Below are 27,002 nucleotides of genomic sequence, written 5' to 3' on the forward strand. Positions count from 1 at the left end.
CATCCGATGCAAGTTGAAATTTGGTGATCCCCTGGAACAGAGCCCATTAACTCTGTAGCAGCAGTAGGTGTGGCACAAAGCTCCATTGGAAGAGCTGCAGCCACCCTTGGATCCTGCTATGAATCACACACGTACTGTTATTTAAGCAGTTGCCCCTTTAGGGCTTGAAGCCAGAGGCAGGTAACTCCATTGCCTCTGGGAGTTGTGCCCCTGCTCAGAAGTGTTGAACAGAGGCAGAACTCTGGGAGGCAATGGAGTCATCTCCCGCCAGGGTTCCTGCTCCCAAGGGCACCTCTCCTCCCCCTGGAAGATTAAATCAGTTATTTAAAAGCCAACACTATTGCTTCTGTGGCTGAGTTCTGAAATATATATGTGTTCTCTATTTATTTATCTATCTATTTATCTAAACAGAAATATATATTTTATATAAGATTATATAGGGTTGTATGTGTGTGGGGGGGGGGGGCACCAATATATATCTTGCCTCTGGGCAACTGAAACAAACTTACGCCACTGGTGTTGAATATTTGTGGGTTTGGTTTTCAAAATACCAAACCAGCACATCTTTATTTTATGAGGATTCTTCAGAATTAACATAATCGAGATGATGTAACAGTGCATTTCCAAGTCTCACAGGAAGACCTAAGCTGTAGTCCCCAGGACCTCTACCCTATACCTCATATAAGAGGACCTTGGACAGTAAAGTGCCTGTCTGAGGGGAGGGGATGCAAGTGCTTCATAGGAAGTGGAAAACTCTTCACCTCATGGCTCCCATTGCAGCCACACTCCCTGCACCTACAGTAGTTTGGGTGGACTACTTACTGTATGTAAATTGTTTGGTAAGCCAGCTATACAGTATAATTAGTTGCTAAACATCTAGCTGCATTTACCATGTTTTTATATTTTATTGTACATAAAGAACTTTATATAAATATTCTTACTTCATTTTACAAATAGAACTATTATTACTATCATTGTTTCTCTTTATGGTGCCACAAAGTTTGCGCAGCGCCTGACAATATATTCTAAGAAATGCACACGAGAAGAGAGGGTTCTGCTCGTGCTAGCTTACATTGTAAAGTATAAACCGCTATCTGTTACCTTGTAAGTATGGTAACTGATGAAAGAGGGGAAATGCAGAAGTCCGGCATGTGTTTTCATTCCAGATGTAGGGGTGTATTCAGTGCCCTGGCGGTGAGCAGTGCCGATAGCTCGTCCTCATAGCTCGCCCTCAGTATTCAACTACCCCCCCCCCCCGAGATGCGAGATGGAAACGGTGAGTGCGGCCATCAAAATGGCACGGCTTGCTGCATTTGTGGCAATCTATGCTATTTAGGGGAATCCTCAGGGGGATGGCAAGGATTTCCCTGGAACATTGAATACAGGGAGTGGCCGGCGAGAGAGTTTGATGGGGAGGATGGCTTGTTTTCGACGATACCGCCCTATTAGAGACATTTTAAGGTTTAACTTTGAGAAATGTATTGCCTACATTACAGCACTGTCTTGTCTGCATTGCTTCTATTTATTGAGTAAACAAACAATACATTGTAACAGTGTAACATAAAATATGATACTAGACAATTCATCTAAAACGTCTGCTAAAATATTGTGTGTGCATATGGCTGAAGAAAATGGCAAAGCAATAAATACTTTTACTACAGACTATTTATCTTTGGGACTGATGCTTAAATCTTGATATAGTTTTTTTTTCTATTTATTTAATAGATGCAAAAGGTGTTTGAAAAACTTCCAGGCTTTAAAGAAATAAAGGTTTTACGATTTAGGTAAGTCTATATAGTCATATGTATGGAATTTTTAAATCTTTATAATAATGGATGCCGTATTTATTTTTTGCATGTATGTACAGTATTGTTTGTACCAAATTGAGTGAACAAAGGCAAATAAGTACAACATTCTTCTGTAACTACTGTATGCTTGAGGCTACCCCTTTCCCACAGTGCACTCCCTCCTAGCATTATTTAATAGCTGTGCACAGCAGTCTACCTGTTCTAGACTGGTCATGTGTGCAGAATAGCAAGAATACATACTGACATTTTATATGTTTGTATAGACATGTAGGGCCTCAAACATACATGGAAATATGAATCAATAAATATATATTGTATAGACACATATATTATATAGAGATGGAGACGCTCTCGTCAGAGCGGCTCCCATTGCCGTCCGCTATGTGCGCATGTCGAGACACTCGTGCCCCCCATTCTCGGCAATGGACATGCTAGCGTCCACTATATGCCTGTACACCAGATCGCCATCCTCTAGAAACCTGATGATGGTGGTCTGGCGGCAACATTGTGAGCGGCCCCCTCTGTATATCCACACTCACAGACGTGGGGTGCTCCACTAAAGATGATCACATCTAAAATACAGAAAAGGGAGGCAAATGGGCACTCACCAATTTTTTTGCAGATTAAACCCAATAGGGTTAATTTGCAGGGGCAAATCTGATTCTTCCCATTCTGTCCTTCATAAATGAAGTATATCCGGGATAGCTATGTACTAGTCATGATTTTCATTACACCATGACTCTATAATAGGTGCAAATTCCAGATCATCCCCAGTTTATTATTTCAGTTCTTGGATTTTATTTCCTAAGCTTCTAACACTTGCACACTAAGGCCGGTTTCACACACTCCGGCTCCTGCCGGACGGCGAAATCCCGCACGGCCAGGGAGCCGTGCCGCACACATTAGTTGTGAATGGACACTATTGGCTGCAGCCGGATCCCGCCACTGGAAGGGACGGCTGCCGGGCTGTGGCCATCCCCTCCATGATAAAGTACTGTGTGCGGCACGGCTCCCTGGCCGTGCGGGATTTCACCATCCGGCAGGAGCCGGAGTGTGTGAAACCGGCCATACTGTAGCTCTGAATTTTGTTTGTGGTCCTCCTATTTCCCTTTACCAAAAGTATGTTTATTTGGTTTTGATCTGCATTGTCTGTGCATATGCTTGCTGTTTTACTTATCTGTAAATATTTGCCACAAATGGACGTAGAGTATATCCATCACTAAGACATGGAAATGGTTCACAAATACTATATACAGCATGTTCCAGAGCAGAACAAATGTAATACAATTTTTATAAATAAAACATAAATTATCATCAATAACAGTTTAAAATTGAAAACCTGTGGAAATGTGTAGTGGTTTTCTATGCATTACGTACACTGAAAGCAAAGCATTTCCAGCTAATGTGAATGAGTAATATGTTGTTGTCTGCTAATTACGGTACTTGAACCAATCCTACAATGATAAAAGGTCTTGAATACAAATTACCAGAGTAGTTACAGCAAAGTTAGTCTTGTACATTTTTATGCAAACCGATAATGTGACTGAAACATTGCAGTGCGGCTACAGACCAATGCTTCTCTGTAAATACAATGTTTGACTATCTTGAAGTTGTAATGGTCACTTGCATAATTCCTAAAATGTAATATATTGGCTATCTCTGCTAAGATCTAGTTTCATTTAGAAGGCACTGCATACTATTCTTGTTATTACTGTATAGGTTCTGGAAAATTACAGATGCACAAAACCGTAAACATATTTATATTTCTAAACATATAGAACAGAATGTACACTAACACAATAGTTATGTAAACAAAGTGTATTATACAGATACTATCATATTGGTCACTCAGTGCATTGTGGGGTCTCTCTTTTCTTCACTTTACCAGTCATTTACAAGGACATTCATTCATACAAGTTCTTTTATCACCCTTACTTGCCATTGATAGGGGTGATTGTGTATTCACCATAGGAGGAGACATGGCAACTATCTATGATCATTATCTCATACAGTATCTCACAAGTTCTTGTGAATTGTAAAGGCACATAACAGTATAGGGGCCACGAGACAGCAATGATCTTCTATGACTATAATAGTGTTTTTAGACAGCAGGAGAGTTTTGACTGTTTGAGCAGGATTATGGTTGTCCGCACAGACTAATAGTTATATCTATTTCAGTTTTTCCAGATATGTAGTTGCTATTTAGATATGTAGTATGTATCTCTTTAGGTTCTGGAGGTGCTCCCTGGGAATATATTTACAGATACTTGACAAAAGAAGAAAAGAATTCCCAATTCGGGGCACTCATTCAACTGATTTAAATTATGTTGTTTTTGTTTGAGAGTTTCCACCGACAAAAATAGAATTAAAATATACCTTTTATTTGAATCAATTTAAAAATGCTGCAAGCCAGCGAAGTATAGACAAACAAGTTTTATGTGCAGAATCAAAGAAAATAAAGTGATTAGAATATTGCACTGTGTGTGTTGATTATTCTGTTCTTGTGTACGTATCAGTATGAAAAGCCACTAGGATATATTTTTCAATATTTTGCAAATGGGTTGCTAACACTTGAAACAATGTTGCTTGGATACTGTGAAAGAATTACTTTGATACAATGTGTGTACAGTTATGAGAGCAGATGTGGTCGCTGCTCACTACCACTCTGACCACTGATGTTAGACTTGTTTAATAAGCTATTATCTGTTTTTATCAAACTGACGTCAAACATCTCTGTACACCATGTAGTTCTACAATATTCTCATATAACATGGAGCCATTTCCATTATAATCAAAGTGCAATCCTGCAGATTGACGCATAGGCTTCTCAAATGTAGTAGTATGATGTCAGATTACATTTGAGAAGCCTATGCGTCAATCTGCAGGATTGCACTTTGATTATAATGGAAATGGCTCCATGTTATATGAGAATATTGTAGAACTACATGGTGTACAGAGACGTTTGACGTCAGTTTGATAAAAACAGATAATAGCTTATTAAACAAGTCTAACATCAGTGGTCAGAGTGGTAGTGAGCAGCGACCACATCTGCTCTCATAACTGTACACACATTGTATCAAAGTAATTCTTTCACAGTATCCAAGCAACATTGTTTCAAGTGTTAGCAACCCATTTGCAAAATATTGAAAAACATATTCTAGTGGCTTTTCATACTGATACGTACACAAGAACAGAATAATCAACACACACAGTGCAATATTCTAATCACTTTATTTTCTTTGATTCTGCACATAAAACTTGTTTGTCTATACTTCGCTGGCTTGCAGCATTTTTAAATTGATTCAAATAAAAGGTATATTTTAATTCTATTTTTGTCGGTGGAAACTCTCAAACAAAAACAACATAATTTAAATCAGTTGAATGAGTGCCCCGAATTGGGAATTATTTTCTTCTTTTGTTGAGTTTTGACTGTTTGCAAGCTGCTTTTGGGGAGATAGTCAATCCCAAATGGGTTCCAATCAATGTATAGGCTGTGTCTAGTTAGACAGTCAATACGTCAACCCCTTATGGTAGACATACGACAGGTGATAGGACAACATAGTCCGAAGGTTAATTTATTCCGAAGGCCAACCGGTATAAAGTGACTGTTTCTAAGGTTGACATGTACAAATGGGCAGTTTTTTTGTTGTTGGTACCCACACTGGAATTACCACCCTGATCAAAAAAGATATTTAATAATGTTGCGATAAAGGTGGAAAAAGTACAGTATTTCCAAATCCTAATTAAATAACCTGGCTTATTGTCAGTGTTATATTGTTTAAAGGTGCTTCTCTAAGCTTCTCTAAGTCATACCCAGTTCTCATTGCCTAAAAAACCCGGGTATTTGACAGGGCAAGCAGTAATTTCCCGTGCCGCATCTCAGTGTGAACGCGTCTTTGTGAAATTTCCGGGTGTTATGCCCCGGGAATTACACACAGGTTTTTTGTAGGGTTTTTCCTGGGTAATATATGGGTGTACTTCAGTCTGAACAGCACAGACACGGGTTTTTCACACAAGATGCGAAATAGCAAGCTGATTGGGGAATGTAATCAGGTGACATGTGGCGTCCATTTAATGCTGCGTCGAGGAGAGCAGAAATGGCGCACTGGAGGGATGAGAAAGTTTTGGAGCTGCTTGCTGTGAGAGGAGAGGAGGAAATTAATAAGCAAGTGACCGGCACAGTGAAGGACTCCACAGTTTACTACAACATTGCCAAAATCATGTGTGCCCGTTGCATCATCAAAATGCAATGTGCTTGGTAAAAAAAGCCTCTTTTAATGACATCATCTTCAGCCAGCCAATAAAAGCTGCTTTCTAATACAGCCAATCACAGCGACTTTTTCAACAGCCAATCAAAGCTGCTATTATATTCACACACTTGTTGGCAGGGCAGACCAGGGGAAGCAGTGTGAACGGGTCAGACACGGGAATTTCCTGGGTCTAAGGTGCAGTCAGAACAGGGTCTAAAAGTTGCGATGCTCTGTGCCCGGCCAAAAACAGAAAAACCCGGGTTTTTGCAGGGGCGGCAATGAGAACATGGTATCAGAGAAAACATAAATTTGCACATGTAGAAAAGAAGACTTTTTGGGGGGGCACGCTACAGATTATGTGTATGTATCTAATTGCTGTGTATCAGTGTGAAGTTATTAAATATTAAAACGTAACTTTTAATAGAATTCTCCGTCAGAAAAGATTTTTTCTTATAGTAAATAGTAGAAAACACAACATGTGACATTCAATTTAAAAGGCAGGGACCCCTCAATGTTTCAGCTATTAGTAATAACAATACAATAATGATACCGCACTATGTCTAATGGTTTAGCTAATTTGCAATAATACCCATTGTATCCTGTATGAGACAAAAAGCCAACTCTCGGACTAATGTCAAAAGTTGAATAATCTAAATGGAACAATCAGAAAATTTGCCTTACATATATTTAAATTCAGATTATTATCTTAGTGATTAACGGTCTGAACCAGGAGTAGTGATCATATATTTGATTGAGCTAACTGACTTTAATAAACTGTATGACCAAATTGTATCAAATTTTAGAAAAACCGTATAGACTTCCTTAATTGATAGGCAGCGAAGGAACAGAAAGGTGGCTGAAGTGTCTTACTTCTCTCCCTGCTTCTACTTTCTTTTCATTATAATAATTAGAGGATGAGAAGATGAGGGGACAGCGGAGAGACACCGTGTAGCCAGAAATTGGCCAAGAATAGAATCCTTCTGCTGTTCCTTTCCCCCAACTGAAAAAATAGCTTTTGCTTATTAGAGCAGAGCAGCTGCAATTACGCCAGGTTACAGAATGAGAGAGGATTTAACTAGACAGGTAGAAAATGAGAGGATTGATATATAGAGTTTCTTAATCAGTTGTCAGAATCATATACAAAAAAATAAAGTACTGATATCTGTTTGTATTAATCCATTTCTGCTTTCAAACATCATGTGTCAGAGGATGTTTGATGAGAGGAGGGGGACAAAAGCAATCATGGTAGAATGTTAGATTCAGCCAAAAGGATCCTTCTGCTGCTCGCTTACCCTTACCGAGCACCACTATTGCTCTCAGAGCATTGCAGTGGAACCCTGACTAAAAGTAGGGGAAGGTAGATAGATTCACTGTTGTTGTAATCACAAAGGTAAGGAGAGAGGAGATATGCAACATAAAAATGATATACTGAATATGTATTTTCTTAAATGTCTTAGCTTTAGGTGCCATATAACCCGTGTGGCTAGTAATCACATCTGTGAGCGGCATTAATCTGCTGTCGGTGTCCGAGGTGCGTTCAATCCGTGCTTGGAGATTTTCCAATGATTTAAGTAGCATACATTTGCTGAGCGGCTAAGAAATTGTTGAATGCCGGGCGGCAAGGAGGCTGTAGGCGCTGTGTGTTCCGGGCAGTCTACACACGGAAAAACACCTGCTGGGTTTAGTTAAGCGGCTTTCATCTGCTGGTAGTTGGGGGTGTGGGGTGATTGCAGGGCAAGGAAAACGTATTTTGCCCCACCCTGGGGCTTGTTCACATCCATACACATAATCTAGATACATACACATAATCTCTAGCGTGCCCCCCCAAAAAGTCTTCTTTTCTACATGTGCAAATTTAGGTACAAATGGGCAACATGACATTGGTTGACACACAAATGCAAGGCTGCCATCAGGAATTTTGGGGCCCGGGACTCCTATCCAGTCTGGGCCCCCCACCCTCCAGTCTGGGCCCCCCACCCTCACTTGACTTACCAATAACCCGGCTCCTGCTCCCCCATCTCCTCTTCTGCTGAGCTGCAGTCCAGAGGTCCCGGAGTACAGGCTTCTTCAACTCAGGATTCTGCCGGACAATTAAAATGCAGCACCGGCTGGTGAGACAATCAGAGCTCGCGTACCGGCAGCCACTCAGATTGGCTGCCAGTACGCAAGCTTTGAATGGCTCAAAAGCCAGTGCAGCATTTTAATTGGCTGCCGGCGTCCTGCACTGAGCGCAGCACAGCAGAGGCAGTCAGGAGGGGGGGGGGGTTTGTGGTGAGCAAATGAGCTGCCCTGGCCCTTCCAGGGGCCCAGGACAGCTGTACGCACAGCACTACCCTATTGGCGGCCCTGCACAAATGGTAGATGCAAGTTTTTAAAATTCTACTTTTGCTTAATTTGCCATCCCTGTGAACTACAACTAGAAATGTCCTTTCCGAAGCAAGAAGAGCTTCTACATGTTTATCAGTCATGGTCACAGTGTGAGAAATGACCACATTTTTATTTAAAAAAAAGACTCAAGTTATCCTTTTTTGTGTTGATCTTTTAACCCTGTCGACCTTTTGTACCTGTTGACCTTAAACACATTTGACCTTTTGATCCCATGAACCATTTGCATGTCAACAATCTCCTCATTGTCTATGTCATTTATGAAGATCTATTATACCGCATCGTAAACCACTGTGTTTAGTGGTTTGCAGAATTTTGGTGCAGGAGAGGGTCCCTGGAAGATGAGTGCTTTGCTGACCTGTGTCCTCCATCACTGAGGATAACATTGCTGCAGTGCAGGGTAATGCTACAGTCAGGGTACAACTTGCTGTAAGAGACAATCATCTCTTTTTTTACACTTGATTTCTAACAACTCGGCACCCACAGTAATGGGGTGCTGGGGTAACTCTGCACTTAAGCCCATGACTTGGGGGCCCAGGGGGAAGCCTTCTCACTTTGTTACCTGTATTTTTAAAATCAGGCCTGATGCTGGTTCACAAAATAACTTTTGCACAAACTTGCACCTGAATATCCTGCGAGTAGTTGCAAGTTTGATCCCGCAAATTAACTTGCACCAATTATACTGTATTTGGCCCCTTGGATTCTTTACATATTACCAGCAAAGTCCAACATGAATATGTAGTAAAGGAATACATATAGAAATCCAAGTTTCAGTGACAGAATTTAGCAGGAAGTGATCATCGCTGAAGGCATTAATTAAACAAAATGTACACCATTACAAACGTACATCATTACAAAAATAGATATTAAATATTAACTAAGTTAAAGTTAACTTCATTCTGATGTACACAAAATGTTATTAATCAGTACAAAGGGCTGAGCACAAAACTAACACACTGTTAAATAATTTAGAACATCCTAATTGCAGAGCAATTTTAATGAGCTCCCAAATCAAAATCTGACCTTCATGTCATAAAACATCTTTTATGTACATTATCTCTTATGGGAAAGTAGATGTCCTGTTTCAAGGGAACATTAATATGCATATCAGAGGGATCTGTCTCCTTGCGGGTAATACTGTAAGTAATTATCACACATTATAGCTTTATCAATGAACAGGGACGATACCCATCACTTCTTAGTAGTCTTTGAAATTGTGCTATTTTCTGTTCTAAAGCCAGCCATTCACCTTATGCTTAATATAGATTTGGTTTTGTTCTGCTCTGAATACATATTGAGGTATTTGTGTACTAGCACGGCACCCACGATATTAGGTCGCACGACATATAATCGCATCGCATGCCATACACCCGATGCACTGCGATGCAATTTTAAATTGTATAAGCCTATACGATGTTTAATTGTATAAGCCCCTAAACGATGTTTAATTGTATAAGCACCCTAATGGGTGCTTACAATGTTAAATGCACCCCCACGCCACCCCCCAAGTATAAACGTGAACCCGATGCGTGGCGAGCGGTGGCGGTACGCGTCCTACGACCTTTTCTTACCCCCACTATCCACGTCGGCGTGGAGTTGATTTTATAAAGTGTGGCGAGCGCAGCGAGCCACCGAAGCGTGGCGAGGGTATCCGCATCCCCTCACGGGCTTCACAGGTAACCGCGTGCGCTCGCCACGCTTCGGGCTTGGTGGCTCGCTGCACTCACCACACTTTATAAAATCAATTCTACGCCGACGTGGATAGTGGGGGTATGAAAAGGTCATAGGACGCGTACCGCCGCCCCTCGCGGGCTCGCTGCGCTCGCCACGCTTCGGGTTCACGTTTATACTTGGGGGGGTGGCGTGGGGGTGCATATAAGCATTGTAAGCACCCATTAGGGTGCTTAAAATCACCCATTAGGGTGCTTATACAATTTAATATCGTATATGGGTCAAAATCGCATCGCATGCCATCGGGTATATGGCATGCAATGCAATAAAAAATCGGGCCAATAATTATCGTGGGCGCCGTGCCAGTACACAAGTACCAGGGATTCTCCTAAATCCTGGAGTTGAGGATACACTTCCTGGCAGGAGATTATTAGTAGTAAACACTTGCCTTCTTTTGATGACCGAAGAATAGGGTCAGTCATACTCAAAAAAAGGTAAAGTTAAGAACTCATGAGGAGGTATGGGGCCAAATGTAATAGGGTGAGAGTTTCAGAAAGTGAGAGATTTTGGGAGAGTTTTCCCATGTTTTTTAAAGCAGCAATCAATTACATGGCAAAATCAACCTGGTTTTGCAGTGTAATTGATTGCTGCTTTAAAAAACATGGGAAAACTCTCCCAAAATCTCTCACTTTCTGAAACTCTCACCCTATTACATTTGGCCCACTATGAACTTCAACCTGAAGCGTGGCAAGCGTATCGAGCCTGCGAGGGGCGGCAGTACGCGTCCTACGACCTTTTCATACCCCCACTATCCTCGTCGGCGTGGAGCTGATTTTATATAGTGTGGCGAGCGCATCGAGCCACCGAGCCCGAAGCATGGCGAGCGGACCCGTATTACTTTACAGGTATTCCGCGTCCCCTCACATGGTTTGCTGCAATCGCTACGCTTTGGGCTCGGTGGCTCGCTACGCTCGCCAAACTATATAAGATCAACTCCACGCCGATGTGGATAGTGGGGGTATGAAAAGGTCGTAGGACGCGTACCGCCGCCACTCGCCACGCTTCCGCTTGGCGTTGATAGGGAGGGGGGCATTGGGGGTGTTTTTCACATAGTAAGCACACAACACGTTTAATTAACTTATAGGGGCCACTTTTAACATGGGAAAACCCTTTAGGGTGCTTATACAATTTTAAATCGCATACCATTGTATATGCGATAGAATGGCATACAATGCCATACAATTCGATGGTATACAATTTAAAATTGTATAACATCGCATCGCATACCATACCATCGTATGCCTTATGGTCTGCGATGCAATGGGCGACGTGCTAGTACACAAGTACCCATATTAATATTAGACAATCTGACCTAAAATTGGTCTGTTTTCAGGTTGATTTGAGAATGTTCACCTGTTAGGACGAAACGCGTTAGAGGTACACCCAGCAAGTGGCACCCCAATTATCCAGCACAGAAATCTGCTTATTCACCGATACTCCAGGTAAAACAGGTGAACATTCTCAAATCAACCTGACGTCACATAGCCGGAGTGGAATGAGCAGCGTCTAGAGAACTCCGGGGAGAGAGCCGGCAAGCAGCGGTGTCAGTGAGAGAGACGCTATCCGCTGTGTTTCCGACATATTTAATAAATTATAATGATGGTACAGTAATTGAGGCATTGCATTTTATAATATTTATTGCCCTTTCTTTTCTATGCTGCATAATCAAGACAGAAGAAGGACAAAAATGGGTAATGTTTATTTATGGTATTTCCATTAAAAAAATTCAGTAGTGGAAAATGTCATTCAGTATTACCCAGAAGCCTTTTAGCTACACTCCATTATTGCATCTTAGATCTAATGCTTTATAAGGAACACCGAAAGAGATATCAACTTTGTGCCGTCTTCTATTCAATTACCATTGGCTGCTACTGCACGTGCCAATGTCCACACCAAGTTACCGAGCTGTAGACAATTGAGAAATCCCTGCATTCAGTGCAGGGGAGACATAGATATGGGACAATGCAGTGCAGCTCATGTTGTATGTTTATAAGTAGTTATTTTAGTGTATATAACATTTTGAGCAAAATAGGGGTCATGTAGACCTAGAATAATACCAACCAACCAGCTCCTGTCATTTTCAAACACAGCCTGTGGCATGGCAGTTAGGAGCTGATTGGCTGGTACTTTATCTTCATTGATTTTATCACTCTCCAAGGCATAGTACATAAACCCCTACATTTTATTGTTGAGGCTGTGGTGCTGCTTTCACACCGCAAAATGAAAGTTTGCACCAGGACTTTGAAACGGTTTAGTCCCAGAGTGAACCTGCATTTTGGGATGTTCACATCCCCACAGCAAACCAGCAATAATGCCGGTTCGCTGACATCATCCGGAGCACGGCGGGGAGTTGGCATGTCATCGATGGAGGAGGCAGCGCTTAGAGCTGGCGCTGCTCCAAGTGCTGTCTCCTCTATAGTGTGAACGGGGAAGAAGTCGCTCGACCCGTTTAACCCGTTCACACCGTCAAGCAGCACGGCAACGAACTGGTAAAAACAATGCTTTCTTACCGGTTCTTATTGTCATGTTGCTACCCATTTAAGGTACACGGTAACCCCTTTCACATTGCACTAATTACCGGGTCAAATCGGCTTGTAGCTGTGATGTGAAAGGGGTATGGGTGTATTGCCAGTGAAAGGCATGAACACTGTGTCAGAGGTTGGCTCAGTGAAGCTGTACATTATTATTGCTAAAAAAGTTCCCTTTTTTATCTATGAATTTGTATCAGTTTATTTTAATTTTATATTTGCGTGGTTAATTTGTTTCCTATTTTAAAATCAGTTATGTTTGCATCTTAGCCCATTCATCATTCAGGTTATAGTAGAACATTTGGAGAAGTGAGATAAGGACAAATCAATGTACAGCACACTCAATATACTGTACTGTACAATGTACTTGCTTTTTCCTTCTGTAGATCTGATAGCATTGTGGTGCGGTATGCTGTGGTCTTTGAAAAAGGCATCGCTGAATCTAAAAATAAAATTGATGAGACATCTACTATCACATCTAACAAAGTTGAAAATAGTAACAAAAAGGAGGCAATAGAAATGTCATACACAGTAGCAGAGTTACAGGATATGGTGATCATGGCATTACGCGATGATCGATCTTTGCCCCTGGACCTCCAAAGCCTCTTCTTTTCAGATGGTGAGTAAACAGATTTGTGGTCTGTGCAGTGTATAATAGATGAGATCATTATTTTTTAATATATATTTGTTGCCGTTTTGTGGTTCAACTTTGTTTAACCTTGTATTTGAAAAATACAAAAATAAATGATGGATAAAAAATATTGTAGTCCCCTTTTGTATTCACTGCTATGAATGCCACTAGAGATCTCTTATGTGTTAACTGGGTATATAATATAATTCACTGTTAAGTTGGCACAATAACTACATTCAACCTTTTGTTTACATAAAATTTAGAAGTTGCAATAAATGTACTTTTGAATGTACAATGGGTAGACAGCTGCTGGTGTATAGTTAATTGATTCTATCCAGTGGCGTAACATAAAATTTTGCTCCCCCCTGCCGGGACAATATCGTCGCCCCCCCCCCCCCCCCCGTTAAAAGACAAGACCCCCCCGGGGAGCTGGCAGGGGGGTCCGTGCGGCGCGGGGGTACCTGTGGTCAGGGACTCGGGGAGCCTGGAGGTCCCTGCGGCGCTGATTATGAGTTGCCGGGGTCCCTGCAGCGAAGTGGAAATACTGCGCTACCGCTGTGTGGCGGTGCGGGAAGCACTTCTGACTCTGAAAACACTGGGCGCATGCTGATTGGCTAAATCTCAGCCAATCAATGTGCGGCCGCGGCCAGTGTTTTCAAAGTTAGAAGTGCTTCCCGCGCCGCCGCACGGCGGTAGCGCAGTATTTCTACTTCGCTGCAGGGACCCCGGCAACTCATAATCAGCGCCACAGGGACCTCCAGGCTCTCCTGAGTCCCTGACCACAGGTACCCCCGCGCCGCACGGACCCCCCTGCCAGCTCCCCGCTGCACCCACAAGCAGTGGAGAGCTGGCAAAGAAACAACAGCGCCCGCAGACCCCCGGCGCCTCCCTGCCACCGCAGGGGCTGCGGCCCTTTAGTTACGCCACTGATTCTATCCCTGTATCCTTGCTAACACCTGCAACATGGGACAGGATGGATCCAGTCTGCTACTGCTCACCCTTTTGCTGCAACAAGTGATGGTGCACAAAAATGCAATAACCTTTTTTTTAAGGAGTGTTTGTGCCAAAATCCAACTTGCCTCCAGACAACTGTGATAAATTTACGCCTCTGAATCCCTGGCAACATATGGACTGTTTCGCTGGCTTATTAAATTTATACACATACACAGGATGCCAGCAGCTTCCTCCCCATATAATTCCCTATTAGGTATACAGTTTATGAAGTCTTGATATTTATTAAATTTTTTCAGTAACAATTGTCATAAATTACAGACTGCTGTAATGCATTTAAAATGTTTTATTTATATTAAGGACCTACGGTTACATTTTGGTTTTGATGGTAAATTGGATTATTACTTACATATTTCATGTACTTTTCCACATATTGAAATTTCTAAAACATAGGGTGAGATTTAATAGGATGAGATATTCAGAAAATGAGAGATTTGGTAGGAAATATCCAGGTTTTTTTTAAAGCGGCAATCATTTACACTGCAAAACCAGTTTGATTTTGCAGTGTAAATGATTGCCACTTTAAAAAAACTGGAGATTTCTTCCCAAATATCTCACTTTCTGGATCTCTCATCCTATTAAATCTCACCAATTAATTTTGTCAGTCTAAGCATTTTACTGTAATTATTAGTAAAAACACACTAATAAATAGAGGGTCATGTGGTTTAGTGGATGTAACAATAATGACACTAGCTACATCTGTAGGTTACACATGAAAAATAACAAACACATTGGCTCATGACAGGAAAAAAAACACAATGGCCCCCACAGGAAAAAAATAACACATACTGTAAACTTTGCTTTAAAACAACTCTTTGGTCTCAATCAGAAAAAAGAAAATACATTGGCAAAGATAGAAAATAAATGGATCACAGCCCCACAATAGGAAAAAATAAACTCAGCCTAGATAAGAAAAAAAAGCCAAACTCATTAGACCCCATAGGTATAAACAAAAATTACACTGGCCAAAATAAGGAAAAACAAACACATGGTGGAACAAACAGGAAAAAAGTAAAACACAGGTGCCCAATAGGGAAAAAAATCTTAGGTAGGGAATAAAAAACACATAGTGCAGGTGTACTAAATGAGAATAATATACAGTACATTTTGCACTAGAAATAAATATTTGTCCCAGCTACTAGCCGCACTCCAACAATATTTTGCTTACCTGCTTCCTTCTATGTTATATGAATGCTGTGCAGTGTGTATTATAAACCAGTATACAAAAGTAATACAAGTAATAAAAATCTAGCAGTATGAACACATGATTCATTGCTTATATAACAAATTAAAAAATCCTGTAGGTTTTCAATGCCGAACTACTTAAAGCTATGAATAGTTCCCTGCATAAATTACCTTAGTAGTCTACATCTTTTTGTGGACGCTACTTAACTAACTTAATTATTGAAGATTATCATTTAAAATACATTTCACATAAACAAGTTTTGTAATTTCATGGATGTGTGAAATGTCATACAAGTTAATATTGTATTATTTTTAATGAAAATAAGTAGGTCCCATGGCCTGTTCTTGCCTTCCACATCACACAGCATTCCTTTAATATCAAAATTCCAGGGACACTTTATATCTCGGGCACAGTCTCAAGCATGGCAGTCATGGCTAACATGCAGGAACTACACTACTTCTTCAAAATACAGTAGTCATTGAAGTTGGATATTTTACTGTACATTAACGATGCCACTAATACTGACTTTTGCATTTATTGTAAAAATTATTTACCAAAACTGAAAAAATAGGCCCATTGGAGAACATTACAAAGCTAACAATCGTGTAATCAGCTGGTCTCGTTTAGCACAACTGCACATGGATTACCATTTCCAAATTCCTTGGTTATGTCTAGAAATACTGTAAGCCAATTAGTGTGAAAATTGTCTTACATGGTCTGATTTACAGATGGAGCGAGCTCCATCTTTGCAGGGGCTGGCGTAAGCAGCTGGCTTCCACCAGGGGAGCGCGTGCACGAGACGCTCACGTGCCCCTTTGCAAACGGAGCCTGCCAACGGTCCCTGCCGCCTCCCCCGCTGGTCCCCCTTGCTTCACGACCCTCCCCCAACTGAAGCGGAGTTGGGCAGGGAGACGCTGCCCAGCCGTCGTGATACTGAGACGCATGCGCGTCCCAGTCTCTATCACCGGCGCCGGCCAAGGATGATGCCCGCTCTATCTGTACTTTACAATTCCAAGGATATTCTACATTGCGACAGAGTTGGAATGGTATTTGGAGATAATAAATTCTGATGTATGGCTGAAGGTAAATATTGTTGGCGAGTAATGTGACATTTTCAGTCCAAATGGAAAACCAGACAGTAGAGTGACCCTTTATTGCACAGGACAAGCTGCAGGCCTTGGAAAATAGTTGAGCGTAGTAAATAAAATTGCCTTTTAAATGGAGTAAAAATAAGTTATTTTCATGTATCCTGTGAACATGCTGACTTTGACTTGAAACTGTTTTCCTATTTTGGCTGCTGAAATAAACTTGCATGTATTTCAGTCACCTTCAGACGATCAAAGCCTTACTACTACATTAGTATTAGAAGAGGGATTTTCAACTGGTTCTTGAGATAAAGAGCCCTCCTGAAAACAACACAAACTTGTCTACTTTCAAATGGGTCTGGAAAGCCACTTAGTCATGCATACATTTGCAGTGCCAAGCATTTACAGCTTTCAGTATTAACTATTAACTTAGGAAATGGGTTGTTTTGGCAGTTTTTGACATCATGGTGCTAAGGAAAAATAATCCAAATAACAGAAAAGGTTGTAAAAGGGATATTATATTGGAAAAATAAAAAAATGTAGATTTTAAAGTTTTATACTCTACCCAGTTACTACCAGTTACTTATATACAGTAGCGCACACGTATTCTGCAGCGCATTGCAGATAATATCTGAAGATTCACATCAGTCCCTGCCCCAGTGGAGCTTACAATCTATATTCCCTACCACATGTACACACACCCAGACATTCTAGGGTTATTTTGTTGGGTGCCAATTAACCTACCAGTATATTTTTGGATTGTGGGAGTAAACTAGGGTACCTAGAGGAAACCCATGTAAATACGGGGAGAATATACAAACTCCACTCAGTTAGGGCCATGGTGGGAATCAAACCCATAACCTCATTGAAGTAATGCTAACCAGTATCCATGCTAACTATACACTATCCATGCTGCCCCAAAGTGGTAATTTTGTTGGCTCAGTGTCGGCAACTGAGCTGTCAGGTTTTATTGACTATTTAAGTTATGTTATTTTGCTGTTTTTGTGTAATGGGGAAGTAGCATCATGTGTAGATGTGCCCAAATTATTGAGATGTGGGATGAAATCTTAGTTAGGCATTGTCTGCATGCAAGGGGTGGGAAGACTAGGTAAGTTTTAAGTGCCTTCTCTTTCCTTCCAAACCACCAGCATTGATGCATGCCACACTCTTATGCGCAAATCGCTCCCTTTTCTGTGCACCGGATATCAGAAAAAAGGTCTAATTCAACATTCTTCGGAATGGGGCAAATTTGGCCCCATTCTTATGGTGGAGGATCTGTGCATAAGTAAGCGAGTATTTGGGCATGTGCAGACCCTGGTAACTAACATCTCTGACTAGTAACACACTCACCGGGACGTTCATTGTGGAGATGGAGGGCCGGGTGGATGGCGGCGGGAATGGGGCTAGCCCATGGGAATGCTCAGCATTGTCATCCCCATGAAAACACTGGATATTCTTATGTGTATGCAGGTGGGCCGATGCCTGGTGGGGGGTGGGCAGCTGACGAGCTGCCGGCCTCATCTTCCTTGTAGCGCTTGCAAATAAAAGTAAGTTTCCAATGACTTCTATTTGCGAAGGCAGGAGAAATCATTAGATGGTGGGTGACCATTGAATAAATTCTCCTGCTAGCAGAGATATGCGCATTGTACAGAGAGGATTCAGCAGTGGGGGGGGGCAGGTATTCGGCGGGGTGGTTTCTCAGGTGCTCAGTAAGCTGCAATGTCAACCTGAATGAGGGTCAAAGCATGGTAAAGTCCCACCAGGATTGAGAGAGTTGTTAGATTATTCTGCTCACTCCTGTACGTACACACAATCTAACTGTCTCCTGGATCAGGTGGCTGTCAACTGGATCCTGGAATGTTTGGATGCTGTTTGGAAGCGATTGATACTACGCCAACCAAAAATAACCAAGCAATACGCTGTTCATAACACTAAAATGCAGCAATATTAATAAATAGAATCAAAGATTTGTAACAATTCTTCCTCCCCACTGTTGGTATTTCTTAAAATGGCTACATGAATAATTTGTGTATATGATTTTTATAGTAACATTTTGCCATCTAATTCCTTATGCATTTTTCTTTCATTAGAACCAGATATATCTTTAGATCCTCTGGAAAGCGATATTAATCCCTTTGTGACTGTGTCAACAATGAATATGAAGACTGATTTGGTAATTTTATTTTTATTTAAAAATGTAAACACATTCCTTATTGTGTTCATCTTTTGATCTTTTATAGCTTATAAAAATGTATAACATAGTATGTAAAGTAACATAATTTACAATGATCAATACAATATGTACAAATTTGTTAAGAATCTATTTAAAAAGAGAAGGTAAGTAAAATCGGAATGGATGGAGTGGTGGTTAATACCTCACAGTACTGATTCCTAGCGTGACCCGAACTGTGCGGAGTTTGTATATTCTCCCAGTGCTTGCATGGGTGTCCTCTGGTTTCCTCTCATATTTCAAAAATATACAGATAGGATAATTGGCTTCTGACAAAAAATTAATACTGGTGTGTCATTTTGTGCATGTACATGACTTTTGGCCAGACTAAATGGGCTTAGTGGTTCTTATCTGCTCTCAAATTCTCTGTTTCTATCTTTATGATTGCACATATACCATTTGTGTAGTGGTGAAGTGCAATGAAACAATAATAAAAAATTGTCAGCACACCGGCGCATGCATGTACACCTGCAGTAACATGTATGATATACTTATTGTTTGTATTTTTCAAGTCATATCTTACTAAGTACTTACCAGGGTACAGATATTCTGTTCCAGTTGTGTATACTGTTTTGTATGTATTCTGCTCATAGCAATATTTTGCTACGTTGACAGTCGTGACAGTTGGCCCTGCTCATGAGTGCAGACAGCAATTGTATTGTGACAGAATTTTAGAGCTGTTGGATGCATGTGCCCGAATGCATGTTGCCTTTCTGGGGTTAAAACACACATTTACTAACATAGTTTGTGATATTGATTTTAAAATGTTTGATTTAGCCTCTGAAACACATCGATTTAGATCAATTTGAAATCTGTTAACACTGACTTTAAGTAAATTGACCTCTTATTATTCTTTAGCCCTGACAAAATTGTTAGGCTGCCATTAAGTGGATTAGATGGCCCAAGAGATCAGAAACAATGGGATTTCCCAAGCGATATATAAATAAAATGTACGATAGCTTTAGGTGGCATGTGTACATGTAATTATTGCTGCAGGACAAATTAATATTTTCTCATTTACACATTTTTCCAACATTATCTGTTTTACTTACCTTTTTTAAGGATGAAGTACTAATTGCGGAATTACCACTAGATAACCTTTCTGTAGAAGTGGTGGAACAGGCATCAGACTATGAATTCCCAGTACCAGACGAAAAGACAATAGATCTTGTGAATGAAATTGCCGTAGAAGCTCAAACGGTTCCTATTATAGTTTCATATCCTAGTACTTTTTTTCCTGAAGAATATGGGACTTCACCAATATTTCAGCATAAAATTGAAGAAGACCTTCCAACTCCTTTACTGGAGGAGATTATTGGAGACATTGACAATAAAGTTAATGAAGGTTTCACAGTGCCTTTGGAAACTCCATATACCAAGAGTAAAGTATTAAATGAAGTAGAAGCTATGTTAGACAATACCTGGACTGGTACATCAACATCAAGTGATACACCACCTGACATATGGTATGAGGTTATACCTTCATCTACCAATGAGGTATTTAAATACACAACAATGGAAACACCAACTGGACAAAAGACAGAAAATATCATCAAGGACAACATAATTGTTACATTGCCATTCACGGTAGAGGCACCATCTGGAGACGGTAAGTTTTAAAATATGCAAATTACTGTATTTAATTATACAGACTTAAATGAGGACATATGTACTTCATAGATCAGGCATGTCCAAACTGTGGCCCTCCAGCTGAAACTACACATCCCAGCATGCCTTGCCATAGTTTTAGCATTCCCTAATAGCAAAACTGTGGCAAGGCATGATGGGACTTGTAGTTTCACAACAGCTGGAGGGCCATAGTTTGGACATGCCTGTCATAGATAGTATGTTCTGTTATTTTGAAAGACATTTCTGGAATTCTGGCTACCTGCTCAGAGAACATGTACAGTATATTGGCAGATTATTGTGTACATTGTCCCAGATGCAGTAGATTTAAATAAATGCTATGGGGAGCTAGGGTCCACCTTGATACTGTAAGAACAAAATCCATAAGCTTTTACTGTAGACATATGTTGTTTGCTAGATACTGTACATTGCACATAGATTTTTAAGATACTGTATATTATTTCAGGGAAACCGTAAAACTGACCATACACAACTACAATGTATCGCCGCAGTGTATGGCCATCCGATCCCCATTGAGCCGCCTGGGACCTTCCCAGGTGGCAGGATCACATGCAATATATGTGGTCCTTTCACATGTGATGTGTTGCTTGTGACCCCTGTTACACGCTTCCAGGAGGGGGTTTGAGTCAGAGGTCGAACCTGCATGCAAGTCCAACCTGCGAATCAGGTCCGATGCGCACGGTACCCGCATCCAACCTGATGGCATGTCATACACATCCGATTTGGGCCCACTTTTCAGCCCAGTGCATCATAATGAGTGACAATGTCCCAAACTGAATTTGCCAGAATGCAAGTAAATATGCTATAATAGGACCAGGCTCATGGGTAGAAGTCTGATCAGGTGGGCTTCATGGATACTAGATGTATGAATACTCATCTGTTTTATAGTAAGTTTTATTTATATAGCGCACGTTCTCCAACAGGACTCAAGGCGCTTTACAGGCATTTAAAATAACAATGCACATACTGTAACACAAAGGGTCATCAGTACAAGGAACAAATAACAATGGCAGTACAGATATACATAACACATACACATCATGTTTAGATATGCACTAGATGCATTCTTTATAAGGGACACGGACATGGGGAACATATTTACCGAGCTGTGCAGTACCCAGGCAGCCATTCAGCGGCGCCACATGGTGATTGCATAGCCAGCTAGGTAGCCAGTAACAGTACTATATATATATATACTAGATGTACTCTAATGAGGGACACGGACAAGGGGAGCATATAATTACTGAGCTGTGCAGCACCCAGGCAGCCATTCAGCGGCGCCACATGGTGATTGCACCAGCCAGCACCGTACATATAGAACACATTAAAACAGTACAGGGTGCACAGAACAAGACATAACACAATTAAAGCACAAGTCTTAAGTTACAAACACATCTTTGCAGGGGACTAATGAAAGGGAAATATTGAGAAATCATTTTAATAGAATCATCAATGTCCTGGTATTATGAGAGTCTGCATAGTCCACATTTTTTGAGAGAGATTTTATTTGTAAAAATAATTTCCAATTTAAAAGCTCAGGAAACATCTAAACCTCAAAATGTTTATACAAAGTCTAAAATATCAGTATTAAAAAGTAATATATAATATATTACAAATAAATAATTTATGAAGACAGGCTTTTCTTAATAGAAAACAGTAGAAAAGACAATTGGGAGAATAGACTGGGAAATAAAAGTTACATACGGTAACGACCTTTTGATTGGATATAGTTTTCTTACTGTGTCAGTGATGTTGCCTATATTATGTGGAGCACGAGCTCCGGGCCCCGGGACATCAAAGGGCGCTGGAGTCATGCAGCCCGCTCCCATGCCCTCTCCCTGCTCTGCCCAGCTGAGCCTAGCGGTGGGGAGCTGGCGCCATTAGGGTGAAGGTGTGATGACCTGTGAAAGCCGGAGGCAGGCTGTGGCTGCTCTCCGGCTGCTTCTTACAGTTAATATGTTGTTGCTCTGCTCCAGCCTCCCCCGTGCACACTGTGGCTTGACGTCATGTTCCAGTGACCAGCCCCAGTGCGAAAGACAAACTAAACTAATGCAGGAAACCCAGTGCTGTGTGTCAGGAGACCAAGCACTGAGACTGTGCAGACTAGGCTGTTTATCTACAAGAGCCCCCCCTCCCCCAGAGACCTGGCTCTGCATGTGCAGGAGAGACCTGCTTGTCAGGCTGTCACAACTCTATTTAACCCCTTGCTCCCTTCCTCTCCCCTCTCTCTCACTCCCTCCCTCTCTCTCCCCCTCCTTCCTCTGACCCTTTCCTTCCTGTCAGTGATGCCTGTCTTGCTTTCACATCCATTTCAAACCCATTTCTCTCTCTCCCCATCTCCATCTCTCTCCTCACCCCTCCCTCCTCTTTTCTCTCTCCTGTTCTATTTTTCCTCTTACCCCCTTTCTCTCAAACCTCTCCCTCACTCCCCTCCATCTCTCAACCCCTAATCTCTCTTTATCTCTCAGTGCGTACAGTGCCTGCAACAGTGAGCAATTTTAGCCCCCCATGGCAACTAGCAATATTAGTTCCCCTTGGCAACAAACTATTTCAGTCCCACTTGGCATGGAGCATGAAGCCCCAGGGCCGTCATTTCGTATGGGCTTAATGGGCACTTGCCCAGGGGCCCCAGGTGTATAAGGGCACTTCGCTGATAGCTGAGGATCCCCTTTTTTCAGGGATATCAGAATTTAGAAAATCGGCCCTGGGGAACTGGAGATATCTAACTTCAAAACAGCAGTCCACATCCGACCTGTTAATTGCATTTCCCAGTCATATTTCTCAGGTTCTCTCTGACTAATGTTTGCCACACATCAGACCAACTTTCCTCCAACCCCCCAACTAGTTGGTTGGTTGGACTGAAAATCTGGTACTGTATGGGGGTAAATGCCAATAAGCAATTTGCTTACAAACTCAGGAGAATGGACAAAAACATTCCATGAAATTGTTTAAATCAAATAGGTCCAACTACAGTACATTGTCTGATTTGGGAAACAGATGACTTAATTACAAATTACATTTGCTCCTATCCAGTTCCAGATTTTTATTCCATCCAACCAACTAGTTGGATGGTTGGAGGAAAGTTGGTCTGATGTGTGGCCAGCATTAGATTTACTCTCTGAGAGTAAATTCCAAAAGCTGGGACTCTCCCCTTTCTGTTGACACTAGCGACTTGTCTCTATCATACCAAGAACCAGAAATATTAGCCTTCCAGCAGCCGGTCCCTGCTCCAGCTCCAAACGTCTGATGTATAGTTTTATATTTTTGTCATTGGATTGCTCTGGCACCTGATCTCTGATCCCCAAGTCCCCAGCAACTCCTGAAAGTTGGGACAGAGCCGGCCCTAGCCTAAATGACGCCCTAGGCAAGACTTTGGCTGGTGCCCCTAGCACCGCCACTAGTTCCGCCTCTGACCCTGCTCCCCTTTCCCAGCACAAATCAACCCTCATCATAGCAGTCATCATTTTGGTGCTCCTACCCGCAATATTTTAAATAAAAACAGTGCACACATTTGGTGCGCAGCCCAAGCAGGGATATGTTCTTGCTTAGAAAGGGCATGGTCACACAATAGTACCCCCAATTCAAATTATGCCACACAGTAGTGCAAGTCACGTTACATCACACAGTAGTACCACTTTACCTTATATACATTACTCCTCACATTATTCACATTATACCCTTAGAAAAAAATCCTAAGAAAATATTGTATTTTAAGCACCTCCATGGCCACACTGCAACCCAGCACAAAGCAGTGTGTGTTGTGCAGAGGAGAAGAGCTGCAGCTGCTGCTGACACTTAAGGGGAGGGGTCCCGGGGCCCCCACTGGACCCTTCCATCAGACTTTGGCCTGGGTAATTTGTACCCCCTACCCCTTTCTCTCAGCATCCCTGATAATACCACACAGTAATGCCCCTTACACATGACACACATTATTAATGTCCTTATAAACATAATGCCCCTTACACATTATGCCAACCTTTATTAATGCCCTTCATACAAATAATGACACACATAATGCCATTTACACATATGTTGCACATTATTAATGCCCTTATACACATGACACACATAATGCCTGTTACACATATGTCTCACATTATTAATGCATTTATACATGACACACATAAAGCCCCTTACACATATGCCGAACACTATTGCAAAATTAACCCACCAGCAGACAGCACTCGCACAGCCGCTAACACTGTGACCTCTGCCTCTGCTTGGATACAGATGTTTCCTCATACATCTTGCCTCAATAGGCCATGCAGCTCCTGGCCAGTTCTGCTAACGTTGGGTGCCCTTTTTGCTGAAAATTCATCTTATTGTCATCGCTATGTGACCAGGACACACAAGGAGCTTCCAATAATTAAAAAGATATGCAGCATGCCTATATTCTGTGTGCGACTGTGGCTGTACCTGCATACGGAGTGCTTTGTTACAGTGATTTCCATGAATACACTATTTCATATGCAGATACAACCTCACTCACACACAGAATATAGACATGCTGCATATCATTTTAATAATCAGAAGCTGTTGGTGCCCCTAGGCATTCCAAATGCCCTAGGCAATTGCCTAGTTTGCCTATGCCTAGGGCCAGCTCTGAGTTGGGACTGACGAATATGAAGCCCACTCCATTATCCAACCCTCCCTTTCATATAAACCCCCCCTACCTCCCTGGAAGTCATTTACAAGGGACCCTTCATTCAGCTCAGTGCCCCCTTCCACACGTTAGTGTTCACCCTCCCACCACCTGTGCAGTAAACGAGTAATCAGCAGAAGTTACTGCTCCAGGTCCTACATGTTGAGTGGAAGATAGAGCACCCCCGGGCCCCTGCCACCCGTGGGACATCAAAGCTGCTGCTGATTGCACCCCCCACCCCTAGGAGGGGAGTATGGGTAAGGGCCCCAGTCTAATGCTTTGCCCAGGGGCCCACACTGCTGTTAAGACGGCCCTGTGAAGCCCCTTGGCATGGAGCATGAAGCCCCTTGGCATTGAGCATGAAGTTCCTAGCAATAAGCATGTAGGTAAGTAGTACTTATGTGTCAAATGTGTAATGAGCATTACGGTTTGTTATATAGTATGTAATGGGCATTAGGTGTGGCCTTATGTGTAATTGGTATTACGGCATGCGGCTTTCTGTGTAATGTGCATTACGGTGTGTGGTATAATGTTAGGCTGCGCCCCCTTTTTGCCGCACAAGAGCCCCACCTACTACAAATTGGGGGGGGGGGGCGAATCACTCCCTTGCTCCAGGCACCGTGGCACCTAGATACACCACTGTTGTTATGTTCTAAACACCCTCAAAACAATGTATATAGCAAAAATACTTGGGGGCATATTTATCACAATTTGCATTTCAGATGCAAAAGGGATATTATAAGACCACCTAAATTGGCAATGCAATATTTGAATACAAGGATTTCTCCTATATCCCATGCAAATACTTTCCCTGCACCTCTCAGGGTATTCCCCCCACTCCTCTAATACACTTACTTGCAGCTGGGAAGTGCCGGCTTTTAGATCACTTATCAGATCAGATGACTTGGGTTTCAGAGCACACCAATCAGATGACTAGCTAGTTTACCAGTCCCTGGATGCTGGTTAGTGTTATTTTATTTCTTTTTTTTAATATCTGTGATTAGCCTGTGGTCTAACCAATGCACATGGCTGATCACAAAAGCCTACTCCATGCTCTGCTTTCCTGACAGCAAAAAATTGTAATGCATATATAAGTCTAATTAAATATTTATCACTTTTAAAAACTCAGGCATAATATTTAATTTTTACAAAAAATATTTAGTCACAGCAATGTACTGTATCAAAGAGCAATGTACTGCTATTTTATACAGTACATTGCTGTGACTAAATATTTTTTGTAAAAATAAAATATTATGCCTGAGGTTTTAAAAGTGATAAATATTTAATTAGACTTGCATATGCATTACAATTTTGCTTGATGTTTTTTAAAATTACTATTATGGTTCCTACCAGTGATGTGGTAAACAGGAATTCTGCACTGCAAACCACAATGCTGTTTCTATCCTGTTACACTCTGTGCTAGCACACCTGTATAAAAATAATACATATGCCCAACTGTTTGATGACTTCAGTCCTTCATTTAATATAGTTACTCTGGTCAAGTTAATTACTAAACTCGCAGACTTGGGTATCAGATCTATGTGTAACTTGCATAGAAGTGCGCAGCCCATTTTCTTAGGGGGTACACCATTGGAGGGGCATGTTTATCACCTCCTACTGGGCGTGTCTATCACCTCCTACTGGGCGTGTCTATCAACACAGTAATACCCATTACACATAATGCCACACACCATAATGCCCATTACACATTATGCCAGGGCTTGAGAAATCTTTGTAAAATATGGACAATCCTGTAGGTGCAGTGCGCGCCGAAGGCTTGCGCCAAATATTTACACGATAATGCCTATTATACGTCACACACCCATTACATAGTATACCACATGCCATAATACCACATGCCACTGTAC

At 41.6% G+C, this 27,002-nt stretch overlaps 1 protein-coding gene across 1 annotated transcript in view; it reads left to right on the plus strand.

Annotated features, from left to right (window-relative positions):
* Positions 1–27,002, plus strand: part of IMPG1 (interphotoreceptor matrix proteoglycan 1) — a 391,168-nt gene that overhangs the window by 178,208 nt on the left and 185,958 nt on the right. Inside the window, exons 8-12 of the mRNA XM_083177174.1 lie at positions 1,726–1,784; positions 11,845–11,865; positions 13,089–13,321; positions 18,706–18,788; positions 19,908–20,454. Of these exons, the coding sequence (XP_083033300.1) occupies positions 1,726–1,784; positions 11,845–11,865; positions 13,089–13,321; positions 18,706–18,788; positions 19,908–20,454 (943 nt within the window). The remainder of the gene's footprint in view (positions 1–1,725; positions 1,785–11,844; positions 11,866–13,088; positions 13,322–18,705; positions 18,789–19,907; positions 20,455–27,002) is intronic.

This window comes from Crinia signifera, chromosome 3 (genome assembly GCF_055691185.1).
Source record: "Crinia signifera chromosome 3, ASM5569118v1, whole genome shotgun sequence".
NCBI lineage: Eukaryota > Metazoa > Chordata > Amphibia > Anura > Myobatrachidae > Crinia > Crinia signifera.